This window comes from Acinonyx jubatus, chromosome A3 (assembly GCF_027475565.1).
Source record: "Acinonyx jubatus isolate Ajub_Pintada_27869175 chromosome A3, VMU_Ajub_asm_v1.0, whole genome shotgun sequence".
In the NCBI taxonomy this organism is placed as follows: domain Eukaryota; kingdom Metazoa; phylum Chordata; class Mammalia; order Carnivora; family Felidae; genus Acinonyx; species Acinonyx jubatus.
Genome location: NC_069388.1, coordinates 65,876,813 through 65,901,026, shown reverse-complemented (window position 1 = coordinate 65,901,026; position 24,214 = coordinate 65,876,813). Strand labels below are relative to the sequence as shown.

The 24,214-nt window shown below is 34.0% G+C and overlaps 1 protein-coding gene across 2 annotated transcripts in view; it reads left to right on the top strand.

Moving 5' to 3' along the window:
* Window positions 1-24,214, top strand: part of FBXO11 (F-box protein 11) — an 83,929-nt gene that overhangs the window by 58,327 nt on the left and 1,388 nt on the right. Inside the window, exons 2-22 of one of the 2 annotated variants that reach the window (XM_027072508.2) lie at window positions 388-515; window positions 894-975; window positions 1,397-1,541; window positions 3,408-3,537; window positions 4,248-4,331; window positions 4,412-4,544; window positions 6,093-6,199; window positions 6,285-6,396; window positions 6,714-6,820; window positions 6,905-7,042; window positions 14,837-15,054; window positions 16,238-16,323; window positions 17,181-17,275; window positions 18,253-18,375; window positions 18,464-18,549; window positions 19,538-19,614; window positions 19,705-19,848; window positions 22,147-22,257; window positions 22,926-23,033; window positions 23,377-23,485; window positions 24,098-24,196. In XM_027072508.2, the coding sequence (XP_026928309.1) occupies window positions 388-515; window positions 894-975; window positions 1,397-1,541; window positions 3,408-3,537; window positions 4,248-4,331; window positions 4,412-4,544; window positions 6,093-6,199; window positions 6,285-6,396; window positions 6,714-6,820; window positions 6,905-7,042; window positions 14,837-15,054; window positions 16,238-16,323; window positions 17,181-17,275; window positions 18,253-18,375; window positions 18,464-18,549; window positions 19,538-19,614; window positions 19,705-19,848; window positions 22,147-22,257; window positions 22,926-23,033; window positions 23,377-23,485; window positions 24,098-24,196 (2,422 nt within the window). The remainder of the gene's footprint in view (window positions 1-387; window positions 516-893; window positions 976-1,396; window positions 1,542-3,407; window positions 3,538-4,247; window positions 4,332-4,411; window positions 4,545-6,092; window positions 6,200-6,284; window positions 6,397-6,713; window positions 6,821-6,904; window positions 7,043-14,836; window positions 15,055-16,237; window positions 16,324-17,180; window positions 17,276-18,252; window positions 18,376-18,463; window positions 18,550-19,537; window positions 19,615-19,704; window positions 19,849-22,146; window positions 22,258-22,925; window positions 23,034-23,376; window positions 23,486-24,097; window positions 24,197-24,214) is intronic. The other variant, XM_053200566.1, reaches the window with a different exon arrangement.

Below are 24,214 nucleotides of genomic sequence, written 5' to 3'. Positions count from 1 at the left end.
GCTATAATCATGTATTAGTAAGTCTTCCCATTCCTCATCAAGTGAACATGCTCCTCACCTTTTTTTTAAATGCCTTCCAGATTTTGTGTTCTACTTCTTCTCCGCTTTAACATTACAAAAAATAATTACCTTTGGTTTCTTTTAGTGATAGATTTTTTTGTACTTGAATACATGCTCTATTTTGGAATTTGTTTTGAAGTAAGAAATGAAGTAGAAGTCTAGCATTTCTTTCAGATATTTATCCATTTGGCTGGAATTTTATATAAAAGTTGTACCTACCCCTTCTCCCCCTATCAAATTTATGAAGCTTCTTAAAAGTATACTGCATCCATAGAGCTTTTTTTAAAAAATGGGTGTCATTTTTCATATTGCTTTTTTTTATAACAGATGATGATGTACCTGCAGATATGGTTGCTGAAGAATCAGGTCCTGGTGCACAAAATAGTCCATACCAACTTCGTAGAAAAACTCTGTTGCCAAAAAGAACAGCGTGTCCTACAAAGAGCAGTATGGAGGTAAATAAAAGTAACTCCTTTTCTTTTTGTAATGAAGGAATTGTTAAGAAATAAAACGGGAAATGTCACCATTTAAAAGAAATTTTTTTTAATGTGTATTTATTTTTGAGAGAGAGACAGCATGAGTGGGGGAGGGCCAGAGAGAGAGAGAGAGAGAGAGAGAGAGACAGAATCTGAAGGAGGCTGTAGGCTCCGAGCTGTCAGCACACAGCCTGACATGGGGCTCAAACTAAAACTGCGAGATCATGACCTGAGCCGAAGTCGGACGCTTAACCGACTGAGCCCCCCTGGTGCCCCTGAAATGTCACCGTTTTTTAGAAATAATGATTACGTATGGTAAAAATATTTGCTTAATTAGTTTTCCTTTTGTTTTTCAAGGGTGCCTCAACTTCAACTACAGAAAACTTTGGTCATCGTGCAAAACGTGCAAGAGTATCTGGAAAATCACAAGATCTATCTGGTATTTCCTTTGGGAAAACTAAGGGATAGAGTTAAATACTCTTTTTAATTTTGTTTGATAGCAAAAATTAAAATTTTATTAAATATAGATTAATGGCACATTTTGAATTGAAAAGGTGATACTATAGAATAAACATGAGAACCTGATCTCTTTTGACTGTAATTGTTGTATAAAAATACATTTTATGTGTTTAACCAGTTTCTGAAGTGGTACATAACAGCTAAAAGAAAGAATACTTAAGTTAGGACAGAAGAAGGTAAATGTGTATATTATCTATGAAAGTAAAATGCTTATAAAATGATTGTCATCAAACAATAAAAGCTATTCATTAGATAAAATGAAAATAATGCTCTTTACATAATGAGAAAGTTGTCACTACCGCAATAAATAGTTTAAATTCTGTTTGTTAATCTCTTTATAGCAGCACCTGCTGAACAGTATCTTCAGGAGAAACTGCCAGATGAAGTGGTTCTAAAAATCTTCTCTTACTTGCTGGAACAGGATCTTTGTAGAGCAGCTTGTGTGTGTAAACGCTTCAGTGAGCTTGCTAATGATCCAATTTTGTGGTAAGTGAAAATTTATTTCTTATTATCTTGAGATATATTATTTGCTGCCCTAAATGCTAAAGATGGTAGGGAAGTTGAAGTGTGAGGTGGTAGTTAAAATTAAACAGTTGGAACAACATTAGAATGCTTATAAATTCCATGTTATCTGTTTATCACAAATGTAGGTTGTTGGTCTAAGCGGTATTTATAAAACAAAAAATGAAGTAATTTCTGTGCTATTTATCAGTTAATAGCAACTGAGTGATTGTGGGAAATGTTGTTCATTTAAATTTAAGCTTTTTAGAAATAGAACTGTGTCTAATTTCAAATAGGTAATTTTTTAAGAAAAAGAAAACAGGTAATTCAATCTGATAGTTTAATGAGAGTGTAGATTTTGTTACATCACTTTTGGAAAACTGTTAACATCACTGAGTTTGACAGTTGTATTTATGAGCCTTAAAGTATGCAAGCCCTTTGACCAACGTAATTCACTTCTGGAAATTTTTTTTCCTTATGTACAAATTTTTCATAATGGCACAGTTAATAATAGGGAAAATTAGAAATCTAAATGTCTAGCAAGAAGAAATGGACTAATAATGTAACATCTACTTGGAGGATGATGATACAGGCAATTAATAGTGATTTTTACAAGAGTTGCTACTAACATGGTAAAATGCTATGTTCTAAAAAATTTTTTTAGAGAGCAGAATACAGAATTTTATATGCTATATAATCATAACTGTAATAAATGAAACTATCTGTAGATAAAAAGACTGCAAGAAAATACCAATTTTTACAGGAAGTGATTAAATAGTTACTATCAGTACATTTCAGAGATTTGTTGGCTCTTGATAATAACATGTAAAGATATACAAGAGTTAATTAGGTTCAGAGTATTTCACTGAAAGCCATCCTTTAATTATTTTTTTCAAAGTTTATTTATTTATTTTGAGAGAGCATGCACATGTGTGAGTGGAGGAGGGGCAGAGAGAGAGGAAGAGAGAGAATCCCAAGCAGGCCACACACTGTCAGCGTGGAGCCCAATGCCCGGCTTGATCTCACAAATGATGAGATCATGACCTGAGCCGAAACCAAGAGTTGGGTGCTTAACTGACTAAGCCACCCAGGCAACCTAAAAGCCATCCTTTTAAATAATAACCGTATGAGCCTTTTACAGTAAGGGTAACCTTTTTTCCCCTAAGCAAATTTTGAAGAATTGACACTTCTTATTTTGGGAGGTGTACTGTTTTTTATATGTAGTTACATATTGTTTTTTAATGTTTGTTTGTTTATTTATTTATTTTCTAAATTTTATTTATTTTTGAGACAGGAAGAGAGAGTATGAACAGGGGAGGGTCAGAGAGAGGGAGACACAGAATCCTTAGTAGGCTCCAGGTTTCTAAGCTGTCAGCACAGAGCCAGATGTGGGGCTCAAACTTGTGAACTGTGAAATCATGACCTGAGCTGAAGTCAGATGTTCAGCCAACTGAGCCACCCAGGTGTCCCTATATGTAGTTATATTATTTTAGCCAAAAACCATTTTACATTTAAAATTTTGGTTTTTTATATTCTTACATGTTTTAAAGCATCAGATAATTTTTCTAGTTTTTATTTTTTTTTTTTTTAATGTTTTTTTATTTATTTTTGAGACAGAGACAGAGCATGATTAGGGGAGGGGCAGAGAGAGAGGGAGACACAGAATCCGAAGCAGGCTCCAGGCTCTGAGCTGTCAGCACAGAGCCCAACGTGGGGCTCGAACTCACAGACTGTGAGATCATGACCTAAGCCAAAGTCGGTTGCTTAACCGACTGAGCCACCCAGGCGCCCCTTTCTAGTTGTTTTAAAGGACATTTTATGAAGAAATCTTTCATTCCTTTTCTCCTTCAGGAAACGATTATACATGGAAGTTTTCGAATATACTCGCCCTATGATGCATCCTGAACCTGGCAAATTCTACCAGATTAATCCAGAAGAATATGAACATCCAAATCCTTGGAAAGAGAGTTTCCAGCAGTTGGTATGAAGTATAAATGGAAAATACTGATTTATATTTGTAACTAAAAGTTTCTTTTTAAAAAATTTATTTAAACTTAAGAATAGGTTTTAAGGCAGTGAATATTTATCAGTCAACAAAATATTCAACAATTTTTTTAACTGCTGATGTATTTATTAATAATTTAAACAGTGGCAGTAAGCATCAGTAGCCCAAGAGCAGTTATACTTTATATGGATCTCTTTGAACTTTTTCTTAAATTATTAGTGTTCAGTAGTTGTTTTAAAGTTTCACATTTACCTTAATTTTCCTATGGTCTTTTATGAGTGGTTCTCAGGTGGGGATGGTTTTGCTCCACAGGAGACATTTGGCAATGTCTGGAGACCTTTTTGGTTGTCACACTGGAGAAGAGGATTCTACTGGTATCTAGTGGGTAGAGGCCAGGGATGCTGCTAAATATTTTAACAGTGATGCACAGGACAACCCCACAACAAAGAATTATCTGTCCCAAAATATCAGTAGTGCTGAGATTAGCAAATTTTGTCCTTTCTTACTGGATATTACTGAGTCATAAGCTGTTTCAGAATTTACATTGCACTATGCAACAGAAAATTCGAATAATTAAAACCTTTTTTATATTTAATAAAAAATATATAATACAAAATTAATTTAGAATATAATGTTTATATTAGTAATGTTTCTGGTTTTGTTTGGTTTGTTTTTTGACATTTTAGTATAAAGGTGCACATGTAAAGCCAGGATTTGCTGAACATTTCTACAGTAATCCTGCAAGATATAAAGGAAGAGAAAATATGTTGGTATGTTTGATTTGTATTTTTACAAGACTTAAGATGGTAATCTTTCAGTTCTGTACTGATGCTTTTGGGTTTTTTTGTAGTATTATGATACAATTGAAGATGCCCTTGGTGGGGTACAAGAAGCTCATTTTGATGGACTTATCTTTGTTCATTCTGGAATATACACTGATGAATGGATATATATTGAATCTCCAATCACCATGATTGGTGCAGGTATTTTGAGATGCATTGTCATTAAAAATTTAATATATTATTTACGTGATTTTTTTTTTTTTTTTAACACTAGTGACTTAAAATCCAGGGGAACCTTGGTAATACCTTAATGGTAAGAAAGAACAGGAATATTGCATATCACAGAAATGAAAACATGATAGTTCAGACATTATAGATGAATTTTTTTTTAAGATGTATATATTTCTTGATGTCTGTACTTTGTCCAACTGTCTTATTCATTAAAGAAAGAAAGATACTTGTTTTATCTTTTATTTGAAAATCAAGATGGTTAATGTTTTTATTGCTGTGTTTTTAATGAAACAGATATCCTTTATAAATTTTTTTTGTGCTATTGGTCAGGTTTCTAAGAATTAATGTAACAGTTGTTGAGCACTGATCAGTCATTTCAAGATTTCTTCTGCCTTTTTTAAGGACACTGTACCTGGACCATTTTAAGATAGCTAGCATTTATTACTTGTAACTGAAATTTTTATTTACTGCCCCTTGTGCTTCCCTGCTCCATTTCCATGATAGAGAATAGGGGGGGAAGGTATAATAAATTTTGCCTAGTGACTTGCAGTACTTTCCAAATCAAGGCCAGTTTGGAAATAAGTTTAAATTGGGAGGTTTCTCTCCTTCTCTACCTACTTATCATCCCCCTTCTTCTTTCTCCTCCTTAAGCTTCTTTTTCTGGTGCTGCCAGAGGTGATTTTATTTTCACAAGAAACCATTTTTTAATCTGTCATTGTATTTGATACTAAATACTATTAGTAGTTAAATATTATTAGGAGTATTGTTATATATGAATGAGTATAATAGTACTCAAATAATATCCACATTAAATATGATGGCCTGTAGAAAAGGCCAGTGAAACATAGTTACCTGATAAAATGAATATTCTTATATATTCAATACTAATGTTTTTTTAAAACTTCCCCCTCATATTATGCTAAGTGAAATAAATTAGACAAAGACAAATACCAAGTGATGTCACTTATATATGGAATCTAAAAAACAAAACAAATAACAGTACAAAGGAAATAGACTCATAAATACAGAGAACATATAGGTTGTTTATAGAGGGGAGGTAAGTGGACAGATAGATGAAAAAGGGGAAGGAAATTAAGAGGTACAAACTTCCTGTTATAAAATAAATGTCACAGGTTGAAAAGTATAGGATAGGAAACATAATCAGTAATATTATAATAATTTTGTGATGGTGACAGAGTAATTACACTTCCAAATGCTCATTACAGTGAGCATTTTGTAATGTATATAATTATCAAGTCACTGTATTGTACACCTGAAACTAGTATGTTAACTATACTTCAATTAAATTTTTTTATTAAAATTTTTCTTAAAAAATGAAAAAAAAATTCCTCCTCCAAAAAAAGTACCCAACTTAAAACAATAAAAAGGATTTTTTTATTATTAGTTTTATGGCAGAATATTTTTACTGATTAAAAAAATTTTTATTTCAATTTCATCTGATAAATCATGTGCTTTAAAAAAATAAAGGTAATGTGTTTTAAAATATCTTCTCCACAGCACCTGGAAAAGTAGCAGACAAAGTTATAATTGAAAACACTAGAGATTCAACCTTCGTCTTTATGGAAGGTTCTGAGGATGCTTATGTTGGATATATGACAATAAGGGTAAGGAATTTAAGATTTAGAATATGTATGTTGAAATCGTTTAAGGCAGTGGTTGTCTGTTTCAAGCAGAATTTCTCCTTTTCAGTTTAACCCTGATGACAAATCTGCTCAACACCATAATGCACACCACTGCTTAGAGATTACAGTAAATTGTAGCCCTATTATTGATCACTGTATCATCCGAAGTACATGTACAGGTTAGTGTTTCCATTATGTTTTATTATGAAATGAGTTACTGGGGTGCCAGGGTGGCTCAGTCAGTTGAGTGTCCCAACTCTTGATTTCGGCTCAAGTCATGATCCCAGGGCTGTGGGATCCAGCATTGGGCTCTTCACTGAGCATAGAGCCTGCCTTGGATATATATTCTCTCTCCCTCTCTCTCTCTCTCCCCCTCCCTCCCTCCCTTTTCCCCTCTCCCCTGCTCTTCCTCTATCTCTCTCCCTCTCTCTCTTAAAAAAAAAAAGTCACTGTATTGTTGTCCAGTAGATTTTTAAATAAATTTTTCTTCTTACAGTTGGCTCAGCAGTATGTGTTAGTGGCCAAGGAGCATGTCCCACTATCAAGCACTGTAACATCAGTGACTGTGAAAATGTTGGACTTTATATAACAGATCATGCACAGGTATTTTTTAATTTTGTGGGGTTTTTTCTTTTTTAAATTTTTTTTAAAGTTCTGCTAATGTCTATTTCTGATTAATTGTTGCAGGGAATATATGAGGATAATGAAATTTCCAATAATGCTTTAGCTGGGATTTGGGTTAAAAATCATGGAAACCCAATTATTAGACGGAATCATATCCATCATGGACGTGATGTTGGTGTGTTCACATTTGATCATGGCATGGTAAGAACATTTATTCTTAATAAAAAAAACCTGACTTCTTATCAGTTAAGCTATTTTTTTAAATATTTTTATTTTAGGGACACCTGTGGGGGCTCAGTCGATTGAGTGTCTTGACTCTTGAGTTCAGTGAAAGTCATGATCTTATAAGTCATGGGATCAAGCCCCACATCAGGCTCTATACTGACAGCATGGAGCCTGCTTGAGATTCTCTTCCTCTGTCTCTGCCCCTCCCTTGCTTGTACACACACACACACACACACATTCTCTCTCTCAAAATTTTAAAAAGAAATTTCAGCATCATATTTTAAAATCAATGTGCAGTAATCTGTAAATTCATGAATCTAATACTATGTGCATGTAGAGAAGATGGTGTCCTTAGGGAATTGATGAATCTTTGAGGGGAGTAAGATCTAATATAGTAGTTCTCAAATGTAAGTGTGCATAAAAATCACCCAGATATAATAAATAATATAAATGGGGATTAGGATATGCATTTTTAATAAGCACTATAAGTGAGTTGAATGCAGGTTGTTTTTAGACTACACTTGGAGAATTAATGGTTTCATCATTCCATTTTAGTGCTTTAAAATTTTTTTTAACTGGCAGAATTTTAATAAGAGATACAGTGATAATAAAATATCAGTTCTAAAACTGATGCAGCAGTTAATTAGTGTCTTGATGGATAATATTATATTTTAAATACTATTATGTCATTTTACACAGATTTTTAGAGGCACAACTTTTTGAGCTCTCTTAGACCACTAATTTAAAATAATGGTCTTTGGTGTCTATTCAGGTATGCTTTTCATTTAATGTCTAATTTTCATTGAGGCAATTTTTAAGTCCTAGTACAACATTGGCAACATTTTTTGTTAAGGAGTCTGAGATGGGAGAAGAGGTGATGATATGGTAGGCAAATCGGGTTACAGTGAAGTTGTATTGCTGTTGTATAGCATGAATCAAGCAACAGAGGAATGTTGGATTCACATATACAAATCATCAATTAGTGAAGGAAATTTTTTATTTTTATTGTTTGTTCCAAAGCCTTAATGTAGAACTGTTTTAAAACTGATCTAGACCAGGAGGGAGCACTCTTTTATGAAATTCTGATTAGATTTAAATGGTTTTAGACCATCCAGTGCATCATATTCCTGGGGTAACTGTAACCTGAGAAGAATAGTTCACTTAAAATGTAGGCTATAACTTGGGCCTTTAAATAAGAAAGCAGAGTGGGGGAAATAAAATAAATAAACAAGCAAACAAATAATAAAGAGTGGAGATGACCACTTGCCCCTCTCCAGCTGGAATAAAGAAATTGACATTTCACTGTAAATTGTACCTCTGTTTTCCAAAGAATAGGGAAATAGGAAGCATGGGAACTGGGGAGTCTGGGCAAAGGTATGGAGGATATCAAAACATAAGAATCTTGAAAATCTCCCCTTCTCCCCTGGCCTATATTGCCTATAGTTCCTAAATGGAACTCTCATTTTGTAATGGCACCACTATGCTAGTATTTCTCTGCTCGCGTTGCCTTTACACTTTGCCCCAGAGTTAACGTACAATTCTAGTATCACGTTTTTGCATTCCTCTGGTCTCATTGACAAGGGAGATTTGAGGTGCCAAGATAATTTTAATCTGAGTAAACTTCCTCATTTTTAAAAGACCTGTGGTGATGGTCACTTAACTAAAGTTCATCGTAATAATCTAGTCCTCATTGTACACCTATATTTGGGCTTACAAATTTTTTAACTTGTTTTTAAACAATTCTAGGCGATGCTACAGATAGATATTTTCATTAAGGATTGATGAAGAGATTTGTAACGTATTACACATTTGTAAGGGAAGGATGGAAATTAAAGCATAACATCTTTTGGTAGGATGTTCTTCCATTTCAGGTATTCTTTTGGCTTGTCTTCTTCATCGTCTTTGTGTTGACAGCCCATGATTGGTAGGATAACATCACTGTGAATAATCTTTCTAAAATTTGACTTTGTTATCTATAGAACTTCAAAGAACATTAGAATAAACATTTAAAACTAGTTTCTATACTGTCCACTTTCTTTAAATAGACATGACTTTAAATTCCTATACTCATAAGAATTAATCATAAAAGATTTTATACTCTTTTTATTTTAGAGAGTTGTTTTTGTAAAGATACTACATGCACTAGTATAAAGGATACCTCTAGGATTAAGTATGAACTCGTACAAAAAATGAGGGAATGAACACCTTACATTTCAACCTGTCACCATTCCGTCATTTATATTCTTATTTTTCTCTTGTAAAGATTTGTAACATTTGCATTCCTATAGTTATTGGTGTGTATTTATTCTATATTTGTTTACCTTTAGTCCTTTTATAACAGTTTGTCCATTGCTGAATTTTTTTGATTCATCCTTTGTATGGCTGGACTTTGTCATTTAGCCATTCATTATTTGTTTTTTGGGGTTTTTTTTAAGTTTATTTATTTATTTTTGAGAGAGAGAGACAGACACAGAATCCCAAGCATGCTCCACACTGCCAGTGCAGAGCCCAGTGCCGGGCTTGAACTCACAAATTGTGAGATCACTACCTGAGCCAAATCAAGAGTCAGATGCTTAACCAACTGAGCCACCCGCCACCCCTTTTATTTGTTTTTAAAAGAGGGGTTTACAAGTATTGTAGCCTGAATTCTTACCACTTGAGAACACCTACCCCATTACCTTTTAACTTGGCTAACTATACACAGTTTTGAGTGCACTTTTTTCCCCTCTGAATTTTATAGTCATTTTTATATTTCTAGCATCCAGTGTAGCTGGCAAGTCTGAGATCATTCTGGGTTTTTTTTGTTGTGGTTTTTTTTTTTTCTTTTTCTACTTCAGTATCCTTATGTAGGTTTTTGTTGATGTTGTGTTTTACTGGGTTTTTTTTTTTTTATTCCATGTGTTCCTTTCTTTAGAAACTTGGCTCTCTGTGTCCCTTACTATGTTTCTATAGTTCTTTTTTTCCTGTTTTGTTTCCAGTAGGGTTTTTAGCTCTAATTTTTAATGCATTTTGTTTTATGGAATTTTTCTAACGTACATAAAAGTAGAACAGTATAGTGAATGAATCTCCACATACCCGCTTTCCACTTCAACAGCTATCTCAATTCATGGCCAATTTTGTTTCATCTGTACTTAATCACTTTACTCTCTACTCTCTAGATTATTTTGAAGCAAATCTTGGACATCATCATATCATCTGTATACATTTCAGCACATATCTTCAAAAAATGAGGATTCTTTATTTTTCTTTCTTTCATATAACCATAGTACCAGTCTCATTCCTAAAAACAATTTTTCTGTCATTGTTCACAGTTCCCCAATTTTTTTAATATTAAATCCATTCCAGAGTATTGTTTTGTATAAAATGTAATTAGAATACCACAGCAATACCAAACTGCTATAAAATTTTTTGAGACATTTATTCTTAATTTATGAATTTGACACATGACAGGTGACAGAAATTTTGAAATTGCCCTCTCTCATTTTCCTTTACTTTGGATAATCTCCCTTAGATAGGAAGCATAATTTCATGCTTAGTGTGTTTCTTACTCACATTTACTTCTTGTGCCTGGGATATTTCTATGAAAATGATACGGAAATATCTCTTTCTTTTGCCATTAGATCTCATCACTGTAGTATTGGCTAGGCTCATTGGAACCTTCAGCTATTTGGGGAAAACTACCTTGCTAAAGGTAGAAGATAGCATTTGTTAGGTTTCAGCACCTACTCTTCCTTATCCAGATTTTGCAGTATTTGGCAAGTGTTCTGTAAATAGTAGTTTGCATTGCAGACATTTATTTCAATGAAGATAGCATGCTTTTTTTCCTCTATTTTTCATTCTTGTTTTCTTTGGAGAGTTTTAAGAGAAATTCTTGAATGCCTTTTACTTTGTCATATTTAATAAAGACTGTTGTATTTCCAAAAAATTTTAAATGAAAAAGTCTTTCGCCTTTTATTTTTATATCAGTGTTAAGTTTTTAACTTTATAGAAAGTTAATTTTCAAAAATTTATATTAATGTGTATGTCAAGGATTTAGAAACACTTGTGGTATCAAGTTAACAAGCCCTTATTTTATATATGGAAGAAGCTTGGGGTCCCTGGGTGGCTCAAGTCAGTTAAGCGTCCAGCTCTTGATTTCAGCTTGGGTCATGATTTCATGGTTCACATGTTCAAGCCTCGCATTGGGCTCTGCATTGACAGCATGGAGCCTGCTTGGAATTCTCTCTTCTCTCTCTGCCCCTACCCCCCTTTGTGCCATCTCTCTCAAAATAAATAAACTTAAAAATGTATATATGGAAGAAGCTCTTAGCAATCTGATATCTTTGAAATGATTTTTTGGGATTGTCCAACAAAACACCCTTGCTTTTGGAGTTTTGTACATATATGTTGGAGTTTTTGTGGTTTGCATCTTACAAGGCAAAGTAGAATTCTGTCTATATCCAACTTAACATTTCTGTATTATTAGGCTATTTTACACTAAAGGCGTCTCTTAAAACATGCATTCCATTAAAATGTATTTTAAAGCAGAATTACATTAACTGAACCCTTTAAGCCCATAAGAGATAGATTTCTTTGTAAAATTATTAAACTACAAGTCAGTCAATCATTGTTCTGTAATGAATGTAATCAAATGACGGTTGTAGCAATAGAGAGGCTTCTGGTTTTCAAAGCATGTAGTGGGGGGGTGGCTCCTGGAGCATGTGACTCTTGAGTGTAGGGTCGTGAGTTCAAGCCCCACATTAGGAGTAGAGTTTACTTAAAAAAAAAAAAAAGTATGAAAGAAAATAATGTTTTTTGCTGCTTTCTGTTCTTGAAAGCTATCCTCAAACAAAAAATACAGGTTACAAACACCGTCTTTGATAAAACCTAGGAGACATTTTAACCTTTAAATTGCAATGTTGTAAATGACTGCATGCCTATGACCAGGGCAGCCAGTCCAGTTTAGAGCAGATTATAAAACCTTATGTTCAGGAAGATAAATTGATAAATCTGATGTGAATATAAATATATTCAAGTGTTTAAAGAACTGATCACAGGTTTAGGATAGAATTATCACTAGAGACCTAAGCAAAGGAGAACAAGATAATTACTAACTTCAATAAAAAGTTGTATGGCAAAGAATACGTAGTTGTACTTTATGGCTCAGCTCTGAGTAGCACAGTAATCTTAACCAAAATTGTGATATAACTACATTGGAATGATACAGTGTGAATGTGTGTGATGGGAGATAGAAATAGAAAGAGCTAAATTGTTACCTTCTATAATAGGAAGTCAGTGGATAATCCCTAAAACTGCAAGCTGAAGATACAATACAAGTTGTTTTTTGGGTTTTTTTTTTAATGTTTATTTTGAGAGAGCGAGCGAGCACAAGTGGAAGGGGGCAGAGAGAAAGGGAGAGACAGAATCCCAAACATCTGTGCTGGTGGCGCGAAGCCTGCTTAGGATTCTGTCTCTCCCTCTCTCTCTGCCCCTCCCCTGCTTGTGTGCCCGCTTGCTCGCTCACTCACTCTCTCTCTCTCTCTCTCTCAATATAAATAAACTTTAAAAAAATAGATAAAAAGAAACAGCTAACGAATGGAAACGGGGGCCATTAGATCAGGGAAAATGAGGAGAGGAGGCTGCTGTTTGCCTTAATAAACTTGTGGATCTAGTTGACTATCTTAGGGGTGCCTGGGTGGCTTAGTGGGTTAAGTGTCCAACTCTTGGTTTCAGCTCAGGTCATTATCTCACAGTTTGTGAGTTCAGGCCCTACATCAGGCTCTGTGCTGATGGTGTGGAGCCCGCTTGGGATTCTCTCTCTGTCTCCCTCTCCTTTCTGTCCCTCTCCAACTCGTATGTGCTCGCACTCTCTCAAAGTAAGAAAATAAACTTAACAAAATAACAACAACAACAAATAAATTGCTTTAGTTGACTATCTTAACTATACAGAATCAAAACCTAAAGAAAACAGAAAGAACATCCCTGCATTTGAATCATGTTTAGTCAATACATAGCAAAATATACTTGCAGTACTGTATGTTTAGTATAGTCAGTAGATGACAGTGGGCTGTTACTGAAATCTTTATGGAAGCCCAATAAGCAGCACATTTCCTTGCCACATTCTGAACAAATTAAGAAATAAAGCCATGAGGTAGCAGGAGGGGGCTGAAATAGCATTTTATTAACCCTTAAAGAGCTAAGTTGGAGAATACAACCTAGAACAAGAACCACATGGATCTGGTTGTAATTGCACCCCAAAATTAAATAGGCTTACCCACTTAGTCCTAAGATTTGTTTGTGGAATAGTAGAAGGCATGCTCCCTCAGGGCAGCTCACTTCTGTGAGGAAAAGAGTGAAGCTGAATGAGCATACCCAGTTTATTCTTCCCTAAGTTTACCAATCAGAGAAGTCATTCAACTCCCAGCAGAAATAAACTAGGAGCCTAATTGAACTCCTTTCTCAATAATGAAAACATCAGAAATGTGGATTCATTCCAACCTAACATTAAGTCCATTTGGTCTGAACTCTTTAAATTTCTTGGTTTTTTCTTTGATGCTCAGTTTTGCCATAATAGTCTGTATATATATCCATTATACATCCATTTTTATTTGGTGTAAAATCAAAGAAGCTTTTCATATTTAAAGAAGTTATTTTTCAAAGTTACAGATAATTTGTACTTGTAGAAAATGAATCCAGAAACTACTTCTGAATGTTATTCTCAGAGGTGTGTCTTCTTAAAGAGTTAAATATATAGTAAACTATTCAGATTTACGTCCTGTTTTTAGCCTCTACTAGATTTTGCAAAAAGTTAATTAGTTCTTACTTGAGTGTTTAGTGTGTGTGAAGTCCTGTATAGCTGCACCAGAAATTAGTATATTCATTTCTATATAGGAGCTTATGATCAGTTAGAAATGGATATGGCCAATATGGAAGTAGTACAAAGCAGTACTTAGAGGTAGCATAAGAAAGTACTTAGTATTAAAGAGAATTTAAAGAATGGAGAACACCTTCAGTTTTTGAAGGGAGATAGACCAGGAGGTAAAGTGCCAGCTTAGGAATGTCTTATTTTTTTCTCTTAATTATTTACTCTTGATTGGATCTTAGAATTTAGGATATCAGTATTACAGTAACTTTGACTCTCATTACAAGTAAGTGAAGCATGTCCAAAAAATAAAAAAAAAAAAATAAGCATGTCTGTTACAGAAGATTTAAGAAATTAAGAGAAGCGTAAAGGATACAAAAAGTCATCATAATACTTCTCAGATAATCATGCCCTCATATTTTTGTTTTATTCTTCAAGTTTTTCTTGAAATAGAATTGAGATCATATTTAATATATACTATCTTAGATAGCATGTAGAGCATAAACATAAGTCTTCAGAAGGGTTTTATTGTCTCTGATTATGTCCTTAAGTCAACTTTTTAGAATTTGATTTCTTGGGGCATTTTTAACAAGGATTTATTTTATTTAATACGTAATAAGTCTTTGTTAAAGGATCTATATATTTATTGGGTAATGGTGTTTATTTGCATTTATTGAATAAATCTTTCCCTATTTTTTGTTCCTGGCTTTGAGTATACTCAGACCAATTAGAGAATTTGTAGTTCTGTTTTACTAAAATACTTAAATCTCTTCGTTTATCATTTGAAATTTAGTGTATATCTGTGTTTTATTCTTACTCAACATTTCTGATACTTAATTTAGAGGTATACATTAAAAACGTCAATTTTTTTAATGTCATTTCTTTTTGGAAGGTAGCCTTACCTACAGTTTAATTTCTGTGTTTTTCAGGGTTACTTTGAAAGTTGCAACATACACAGAAACAGAATAGCAGGCTTTGAAGTAAAAGCCTATGCTAACCCCACGGTGGTTCGATGTGAAATTCATCATGGGCAGACTGGAGGAATATATGTGCATGAGAAAGGAAGAGGACAATTCATAGAGAATAAAATCTATGCAAACAACTTTGCAGGTGTATGGATTACCTCAAATAGTGACCCAACAATAAGGTATTTATATGTAATTATGGATGGAAATTACTTTGTCACATTGTTTTGTGTTGTAAGAAAAGTCAGGATACTTAGCTTTAACTCTCAGTGTTTTTCCTAGACACCTGACTGCTGTAAAATAGATTTTCCTAGTAAATGTCTATGCATCTGAATGAGCATAACAATTGCTTTTATTTTAGGGTGTTCGTTTTTTAGTGATCTAAGCCATGCATTAATAATATTTTATGAACAATTGCAAATGCTGAGATTTTTATTTTAAATTTATCAAACTGCATTTATAAATGGGTACGTAGAGCCATGAACTTTCTCTTGGAACCTGAATGATCTTGTCTTCTCTTTTTGTCTTAGAGCAGGTAGCATAAATCAGGAAAGTAGCTATCTCAAAGATTCTTGGACAGAGTCCAAGAATAACAAAAAGTCAAAACTTTCCTTTAATAGTTCCTACCACTCCCTCTGGCCACAGTAAGGAAACAAACAGATACATTCTGAAAGGCATTGACTAAGACTGTAGAACAGAACTATTATAATTTGATCAGTGATAATTTATTTTTAATTGCCAAGTTTTATTTTCCACTGGCTTTATGAAAGTAGATTATGGGATTTCCATCTTGTTAATATTCAGCAAATGTTTCCAGATCAGCTAAAAAACAGTTCTTCTCATTGTGTTAGCTATTTTGAGGGGTGATTTTTAAGAATGTTATTTTGGGGGTGCCTGGGTGGCTTGGTCAGTTAATAAGCGTCCAACTTTTGATTTCGTCTCAGGTCATGATCTCAGGGTTCATGGGATCAAACCCCACATCAGCTCTGCACTGACAGAGCAGAGCCTGCTTGGGATTCTCTCCCTACACCCCCCCTTTCTCTCCCACCTCCCCCCCCCCCCCAACCCCTGCTCATGTGTACCCATGCTCTCTCAAAATAAATATTTTGGGGAAAAAAAGAATGTTATTTTGTCTCAAATACCAGGAGGCTCTTCTAAGCTTTAGGTCTTAGAAAGAACTGCAAGGGAATTTGAAATCATCTAATCTGAGTCCCTCATTTTACAGATTAGGAACTGAGGCCCTTAGAAGATAAATAATTTTTTAAGGTCACATGATTATGAGTGGCCTTACAATTTATTGTGTAAAACAAGTAAGCTTGTAGATGTTTGAATAGATGTTTATTTTTTATTATTTATTAATTATAGGGGAAATTCTATATTTAATGGAAATCAAGGGGGAGTTTACATCTTTGGTGATGGACGAGGCCTTATTGAAGGAAATGACATTTATGGTAAGCATGTGGTTTTGCTGTATACAGTCTTGGAGCTTGGCCTTTCTTGACATTAACACAGTGGACCACTTTGAAACCATCCAAACAGGATAATTGATCCAGTTTCTTTAAACTCTTAATAAAGATTATTTCTGATATCTATTTACTTAATAGACATTATTCACTTAACATTTACTGAGTACCCATTGTGTACCAATCACTATGCCAGATTATCAGTGATGAAAATATAAATATGACCTTAGTCTCAGAAGTATCTACAGTTTCCTTAGATTCACTTCATTAACTTTGGTACTAACTATAAAAGGAAAATACTCCTCATTAAAACTTTTTGAGATATTAACTCAGCAAACCATTATTAGGTGTCTGTATGCCAGACACTGATATGTTCCTGGGCTTTGTCTTTTGCTAATACTTAACATAAAGCTTACTTAGTTTCAGGCATTATTCTGAACACCTTACCTGAATTAAGTCATATAATATTCACATCAACCCTGTGAAGTAGACACTATTAAATATCCCCACTTACTGATCAGGAAACAAAGGTATGATGAGGTTAAGTATCTTACAGTCACACAGGAAGGTAGAATTCCTGGGATTCAAAATTTGGCAGCCTGATTTCTGAGTCTCTACTCTTAACCATTATACCCATACTGCCTACGGTTTTTCTTTTTATACTCCTGGTTCCCTTAGTTTTTTGTAATGTTCACGGACCACAAATATCTTTCTGAATATGACATATTCACAGCCTAATGCTTTTCCTAAAATTGTAAAAATGTTTAACTACTGTGTAATGCAAAACTCTTACTGTGTTGCACTAGGCTCCTTATGTTGACATTGTAACTTTTATTTTTAAATAGGCAATGCACTAGCAGGAATTCAGATTAGGACAAACAGTTGTCCAATTGTTCGACATAACAAAATTCATGATGGCCAGCATGGTGGGATTTATGTGGTAAGTTAATGAATATAGTTCTAGAATGCCATGCATTAAAACCAAGATAGAAGGGGTAGGCCACATTCAACTTGTAGAGTATGAATTTATTACTCTCTTTAATATTTATACAATAAGACTCTTGTTCTTTCTGCCAGTATATATGAATAACTTACTTTTATAGTGTGGGTAGTGTTCTGTAAAATTCAGTCAACTGACTGAATTTAGGCATAGAAGTATCTTCTTACTAATTTTTTAAAGTTTTATCTATTTAAGAAATCTCTGCCCGCCAGCGTGAGGTTCATGACCCTAAAAAAATCAAGAGTCGCACGCTCTTCTGAACGAGCCAGTCAGGTGCCCCTAGACTTGAATCTTTTTGAGTATTTTTTGAAAACCCATTTTCTCATTTGAATTTATGTTGAAACATAATTGAGCATCTTACAGAATTGTAAAAACATCTATTAGTCCTATGTTTTCTGTTACCATGGTGTCTGAAACTGTTACAACCGATTCAAGTGAGAAAATGCAGGAAGTTTTAGAAAGGTCCTTGTGTAATGCTAGGTGTGACTCTAATTTTTATTTTCAGTTCTAGAAATGTCCATATCTTAAATCTTCTCAAAAATTTTAGTAACCTAAGACCTTTTTTTGAATTATTTCATCAGTAATAAATTTGAAATAACTATTAACTTACTAAATGAAAGATAAGCTTTTTTGCTGAAGAAAATTGAATGCTACTACTCTTTCTGTAATAGATTTAAAAGTACAAAGCCGCATAACAGTATATAAACTTCTGGAGCTTAAATTCGTGTAGAGACTACATAAAAACAATGTAATCATTACCTCTTTAACCAGATTAAAAAATAAAAATTGAGATTTTTTTATGATAACTGTTTTTAAAGGGGGAATATAAACTATTTCTAGAAGATATATATGTATATATATATTGTAATGTTTCTAAAAGATATGTATTGTAATTTATTGTAATAAATTTCATTTAGCATGAGAAAGGACAAGGAGTAATAGAAGAGAATGAAGTTTATAGTAATACTCTGGCTGGGGTCTGGGTGACAACTGGCAGCACTCCAGTACTGAGAAGAAACAGGATACATAGTGGGAAGCAGGTAAAATTATTTTGGACTCTTATTTGGGAAACACATTATTTGGTAAACACTTTCTTGTCATTTGAAAAATAATTTTTTTAAATTTTAGGTTGGCGTTTATTTTTATGACAATGGACATGGAGTGCTAGAGGACAATGATATCTATAATCATATGTATTCAGGGGTTCAGATAAGGTAAACGTTTTCACATTTTGCTTTCGGGAAAAAGTTGGGTGGGAGTATGTGGGGCATGTAGAACTTTCCTTGTTATTTAATGCTCAATCTTTATTCCTCCATATATATATTCACTCTCTTATCACATGCTCAGCTTTGTCAGAATATAACTTCTCTTGAACGACCTGAAGATGGTAGCCAGTGGCACATATGCCTGCCATAAGTGCACATTTCCTCTGTTCTCCAGTGTAACGGTTGTAGTTGCCAGTGTACTCCATCATACTTGGAAAAGTGGAAGGCTGTATAAAAACACTGATGAGCTATCCCTGGCATGTTGTAGGCACTCGGTAGATGGGAGCTTCTTTTTTTATACTATTTCTGTAAAATTAATAGTTTTTTAAATCCCTCTTTCCTGTATTTTAACAGTTTTAAAAACTGTAATAGTACTTAAATTCAGCCCTTCATTTTATATATGAGGGGAGCATGCAGTAATAGTCGTTTAATCTAACTTCCCTCAGTTTAGTTTGTATATTATTAGGAGACTGTATAGTAGTAATATAATCTATAAGTAAGTGTATTCTATAGTAAATAGAATTAAGCAAAATTAAATCAGTGTCTTTACCAATAAATTTTCTCAGAGCATTTTGGAAGGATGCCATTGTTAATATTTATTCTTACTGTGATTAATATGAATTTTTCCACTGTTACCTCACATAACATGGATAAGAGAGTAAAGGCAATTTATTTTTTAACGTTTTTATTTATTTTTGAGACACACGCACACACACACACAATGTGAGTGGGGGAGGGGCAGAGAGAGGGGGACACACAGAATCCGAAGGAGGCTCCAGGCTCCAAGCTATCAGCACAGAGCCCAACACAAGGCTCAAACTCATGAACCACAAGATCAAGACCTGAGCCGAAGTCGAATGCTTTAACTGACTGAGCCACCCTGGTACCCTGGGAGTAGAAGCAATTTAAATGGCATTATTTTCTATTGTATCCATAGGACTGGAAGCAACCCCAAAATTAGACGTAACAAAATTTGGGGAGGACAGAATGGTGGAATTCTTGTTTATAATTCTGGTACGTTTAATCTTTCATCTTTTTCTCAATGCTAATTGCCTTTAAAATATACTTTTCCAAATAACATAACCTACATTTTTACACTTGTAGGTCTAGGCTGTATAGAAGACAATGAAATATTTGACAATGCAATGGCTGGAGTCTGGATTAAGACAGATAGTAATCCTACACTAAGAAGAAATAAAATCCATGATGGAAGAGATGGTGGCATCTGTATATTTAATGGGGGTCGAGGTATCGTTGTTAATTTTGCATTAGTAAAAAATCAAGTTTTTCATTATTCTTCTTCCATATCTTTAATGATTAGTGACATTACCAATTAATATGTTATAAATGAGTGAATCTCAAGTTTATTTATCAGGTCTTGAGATGGTTTAGGAGATTAGTGCCTAGAGGTAAAGGAGACAAATGTTAACGTAATTTTTCTTTTTTCTTTTGTAGCCATCTTGACTATGCCAGTTGTTAGGCTTTTTTAAGGTAGAATTTGTTTACATTCTCTCTCTGGACTTAGTATTTAGAATAGTTATAGGATTATAATAAACCTCAAAGTCCAGTTACATAACTAGATGAGAAATTAATTGGGTCTGTAAATAGATGAAAATGTCTGTAGTAAAGAAATATTGCTTTGTAACTGTTTACAACTGTGTTGGAGAATGGAATTAATGAAGCCCAGCGGGCATGCCTGGTTTTGTATACATAAAGGTCAGCTCATTTTGCATTGAGGCAAAAGTTCCACAGTCCCTGCCCCTTGCAAATGCATGTTGCTTATAGAGAGAGACTAGGGGAGAATGTCAAATGCAAATTTATCATCATTCCTGAAATGTCAGTAACCCAGCACTGTACATATCTTATACCGGATAGCTAGTTATTGCTACAACATACCAGTCAACAAAGTTTACTACTACAGCCAAGCAGTGATGATTCCATTAATGACAGAGACTCTGAAGGAGCTTAGAATTTAGTAATAAAGTAACATATCTGATAGGAGTATTTACAAGATATAACGAGGAAACACAATACAGTGGATGGTTTTATTTGTAAGGTGTTGAGAAAAGGTTCATGGAGTAAAATCACTCCTGAGCTGTGCCTTGAAAAATAAGTATTCACAGGTCAATGGGGTGGGGAGGTCATTCCAGGTGTAGAAAGCATACTTATTTCATTTTCATTTGTTCTGTTCATATTAACTGAATACTCATGTACTAACAACTGTGATACCGATGCTAAAGATACAATGCTAAATAAAAACAGTACTACATCCAGAAAGTTTATAGTCTAATGGCACATTAAAACAAAAGTCTCGAAGAAACAAAGTGGTTTAGTAAGGCAAAGAGGTACTGAAAGGTGAGCCTAGAAAAGAGGCAGAGCCCAAATCTTAAGAGACTTTGTACATGGAATTCAGACTGGATCTTAGCAAAAGCAAACTTACAGATAGGGACTTGAAGCAATTTAAGGTCAAGACTGAAATACCACAGATGGGTCAAATGTCTACAGAAATAAAAACCATGTTTCACGTCTTCAGGGAGCAGAGAAACACTAGTACACAACTAATAATTGTCTATACATAATTAGGTTTTATAGGAGTAATATAGCTTAATATTTTAGTGCTGTGTACTTTTACATATAGTAATTCATGTGATCCCCATTATAACCCTGTATGGTAGGTGCCATTATTCCTATTTTACAGATAAGGACATGGAGACAAAGAGTAGGTAAGTAATTTACCTACTCAGAGCTAGGAGGTGAAATCAGTGTTTGAAGACCAAAAGTCTAATAATTCCTCCGCTCACTATCGATCATTATGTTATGCTCCCAGAAGAGAGAATAATAAATTTGATGGAGAGAAACTAAAAATCTTCCAGAGGACGTGACATTAGGAAGAAAGAGAGTAGGACATTCTGGAATGAGGAAATAATACAAACCAAAGCATTAGAGATAAAAACGTATAGCATATTCAAAGCATAGGTAATGTAGGAAGACAGAATAGGTTGGGGAATATTTTGAAAGGCTTTAAATGGCAACTTAATTTTAAACTTTATTCTGAAAATACTTTTTAAGCAGAGAGGTATGTGATAAAGCTGTAGGTAACTGGGAAAAATAACAGCAAAAGAGACTGGAGTAAAAGAAATCGGTCAAATAATGATTATTATAGTAATGGCCAGAAATAATCAGGGCTTGAATGAAAACACTGAGGGTGCTGCAGAGGTTCCAGAAACATTTAAAAGGAATTAATTTTAATTCAGTATTTTAGTGAGAAAAACTATGTGCCAGCCACTGGGATGCAATGGTGAGTGAACTGCACATGGTTCCTGCTACCATGGGATTTCCAGTTATTTGTTAGTATGGTTACATGGCAATTTTCAGTTAAGTCTTATATTCCTTTGAATTACTAATAAACTTTATTTTCAGCTGAAAAGTTAGTCCTGTGAATTTTATACAATGCAATAAGAAACTAAAAGAATACTTAAATACCACCAAAACACCTAGTAAAACTTGTGTGCATTAGTCTTAATCTGAGGAAATATTTTATTATAGGTCTCCTTGAGGAAAATGACATTTTCAGGAATGCTCAAGCAGGTGTTCTCATCAGCACTAATAGTCATCCAGTCTTAAGGAAAAACAGAATATTTGATGGATTTGCTGCAGGTTTGTATTTTCTTTTGTTACCTGTAGCTTGTTTTCTATAAAGTGTTTGATTTTTAGTCTATTCTCTTTTGCTTAATAACTAAAGGTATAAATTGTATTACGAAAGTGGCTGAATGCCTATCAATTTATAATCGCTTATTAGAGTACCCAATCCAAGTTCTGCATTCTTCTACTCTAAGCCCAACTTTTAAGAAATGTCTCTCTTAATGTCCGGTAGTAATTATGAAACATTAATTGGGATAGAATGCAGGCTTGTACTACAGACAAATTCAAGCCCTCTGGCCTCACAAAGTATTACGCATATATTTCAACTTTTTGCCAATGAAGATGACAATTATTTTTATCCCAAATAACCATTCAGCTCCTTTTTTCTTCATGTGTATAACTAATGGCTACCTCACCATACTTCTGAGCGTTTACCCTCTTCTTAGTTTGCAAAGAAAGTAGTAAGTTATGAACCATCTGTAGCATTACTCACTTTGGCAAGGAGAGTGGACTAGTAACAGTGGAAAATAAGTGTTATTCTCAAGGACTCTAACATTTCATCTTATTCTTTAGATGTTGAGTTAATACACTTGTTAACTAGTTTTTATTTGCTGTAGTGCAGGTTTCTTTTAGGAAACTGTATAATGTGATGATGTATCTACTGTTTGTAAATTTTACTTCAGGTATTGAAATTACAAATCATGCAACTGCAACACTAGAAGGCAATCAGATTTTTAACAACCGGTTTGGAGGCTTATTTTTAGCATCTGGTGTTAATGTGACAATGAAAGGTATGTTGGAGTCTGCTCTGCCTATAAATATAGAAAATACGCCATGAAAAAATAATGGTATCAGAAGCCATTGGTATTTGACTGCTTTGTCAGTCTACCAAGGCCTATTTTCCTGTTTACCAAGACTGCAACTCACCTATTTTCTAAGTTTCAGGTTGTTCTAAACAGTTGGAATCTCTTACACAAGGAAAATCCTTTAAGGTGTTTTACTCAATTGGCTAGCCTTTAACTTTAAAGATCTTAAAAAGTGACTCTTCTTTAAAATAATTCTATTTTTATCTTAAGTCTTCTATATTTTGTCTTTGTCCTCTAGAATTTTACTTATTTTTTTCTTTTATTACAGACAACAAAATAATGAACAATCAAGATGCCATAGAAAAGGCTGTTAGTAGAGGCCAATGTTTATATAAAATATCAAGTTATACCAGCTATCCCATGCATGATTTCTACAGGTATATTTCTAAATTACTTGAGTCTTGCAAAGGGGGAGTTCATGGTTTTTCTTTTTCTGTGTGTGTGTGTGTTTTCTAAACTGGCAATACCTAACATTTTTAGATCTCTTTCTCTTAAGGCAGAGGAAATGGGGTATTTGCCAGTGGAAAGAAAATATAACTGTGAACTTTATATTTGTCCACATTGAGTTCTGTGGTCAGTCTACTTGAGGATTGTGTGTTGGGGACCATAAATATGAAAATATACTGCAGTAGCTATTCCTATCACTAGAAAGATGGAACACAATGCTTATATTGTTTGCCTAGGAGTTTCAAAGTAAAGCTGTCATTAAGTGTTCCATATACCCTAGTCACTGAGTGGTTTTTGACTCCCTTCTCCCCCAAGTTGATTCAATACAGACTTTGATAGGTTAAATTGCAAATCAATGGCTTTTCTTAGAGACACAGGAGATTCACTTATTACATTTAAGTCCTTTTGCAGAATTAATGTGGCATGGGGCCACAAAATGGTTTTGGTCCTCTTTTCTTGTAAACCAAAGGTCATAGGGTGAAATACCATGTTTTGAGGAAATCTCATGTTCAAGAAAAATAATGTAAGCTTTTGCTTTTTAGATGTCACACTTGTAACACCACAGATCGAAATGCCATATGTGTGAACTGCATTAAGAAGTGCCATCAGGGACATGATGTAGAATTTATTAGACATGATAGGTATGTAGCACACTTACT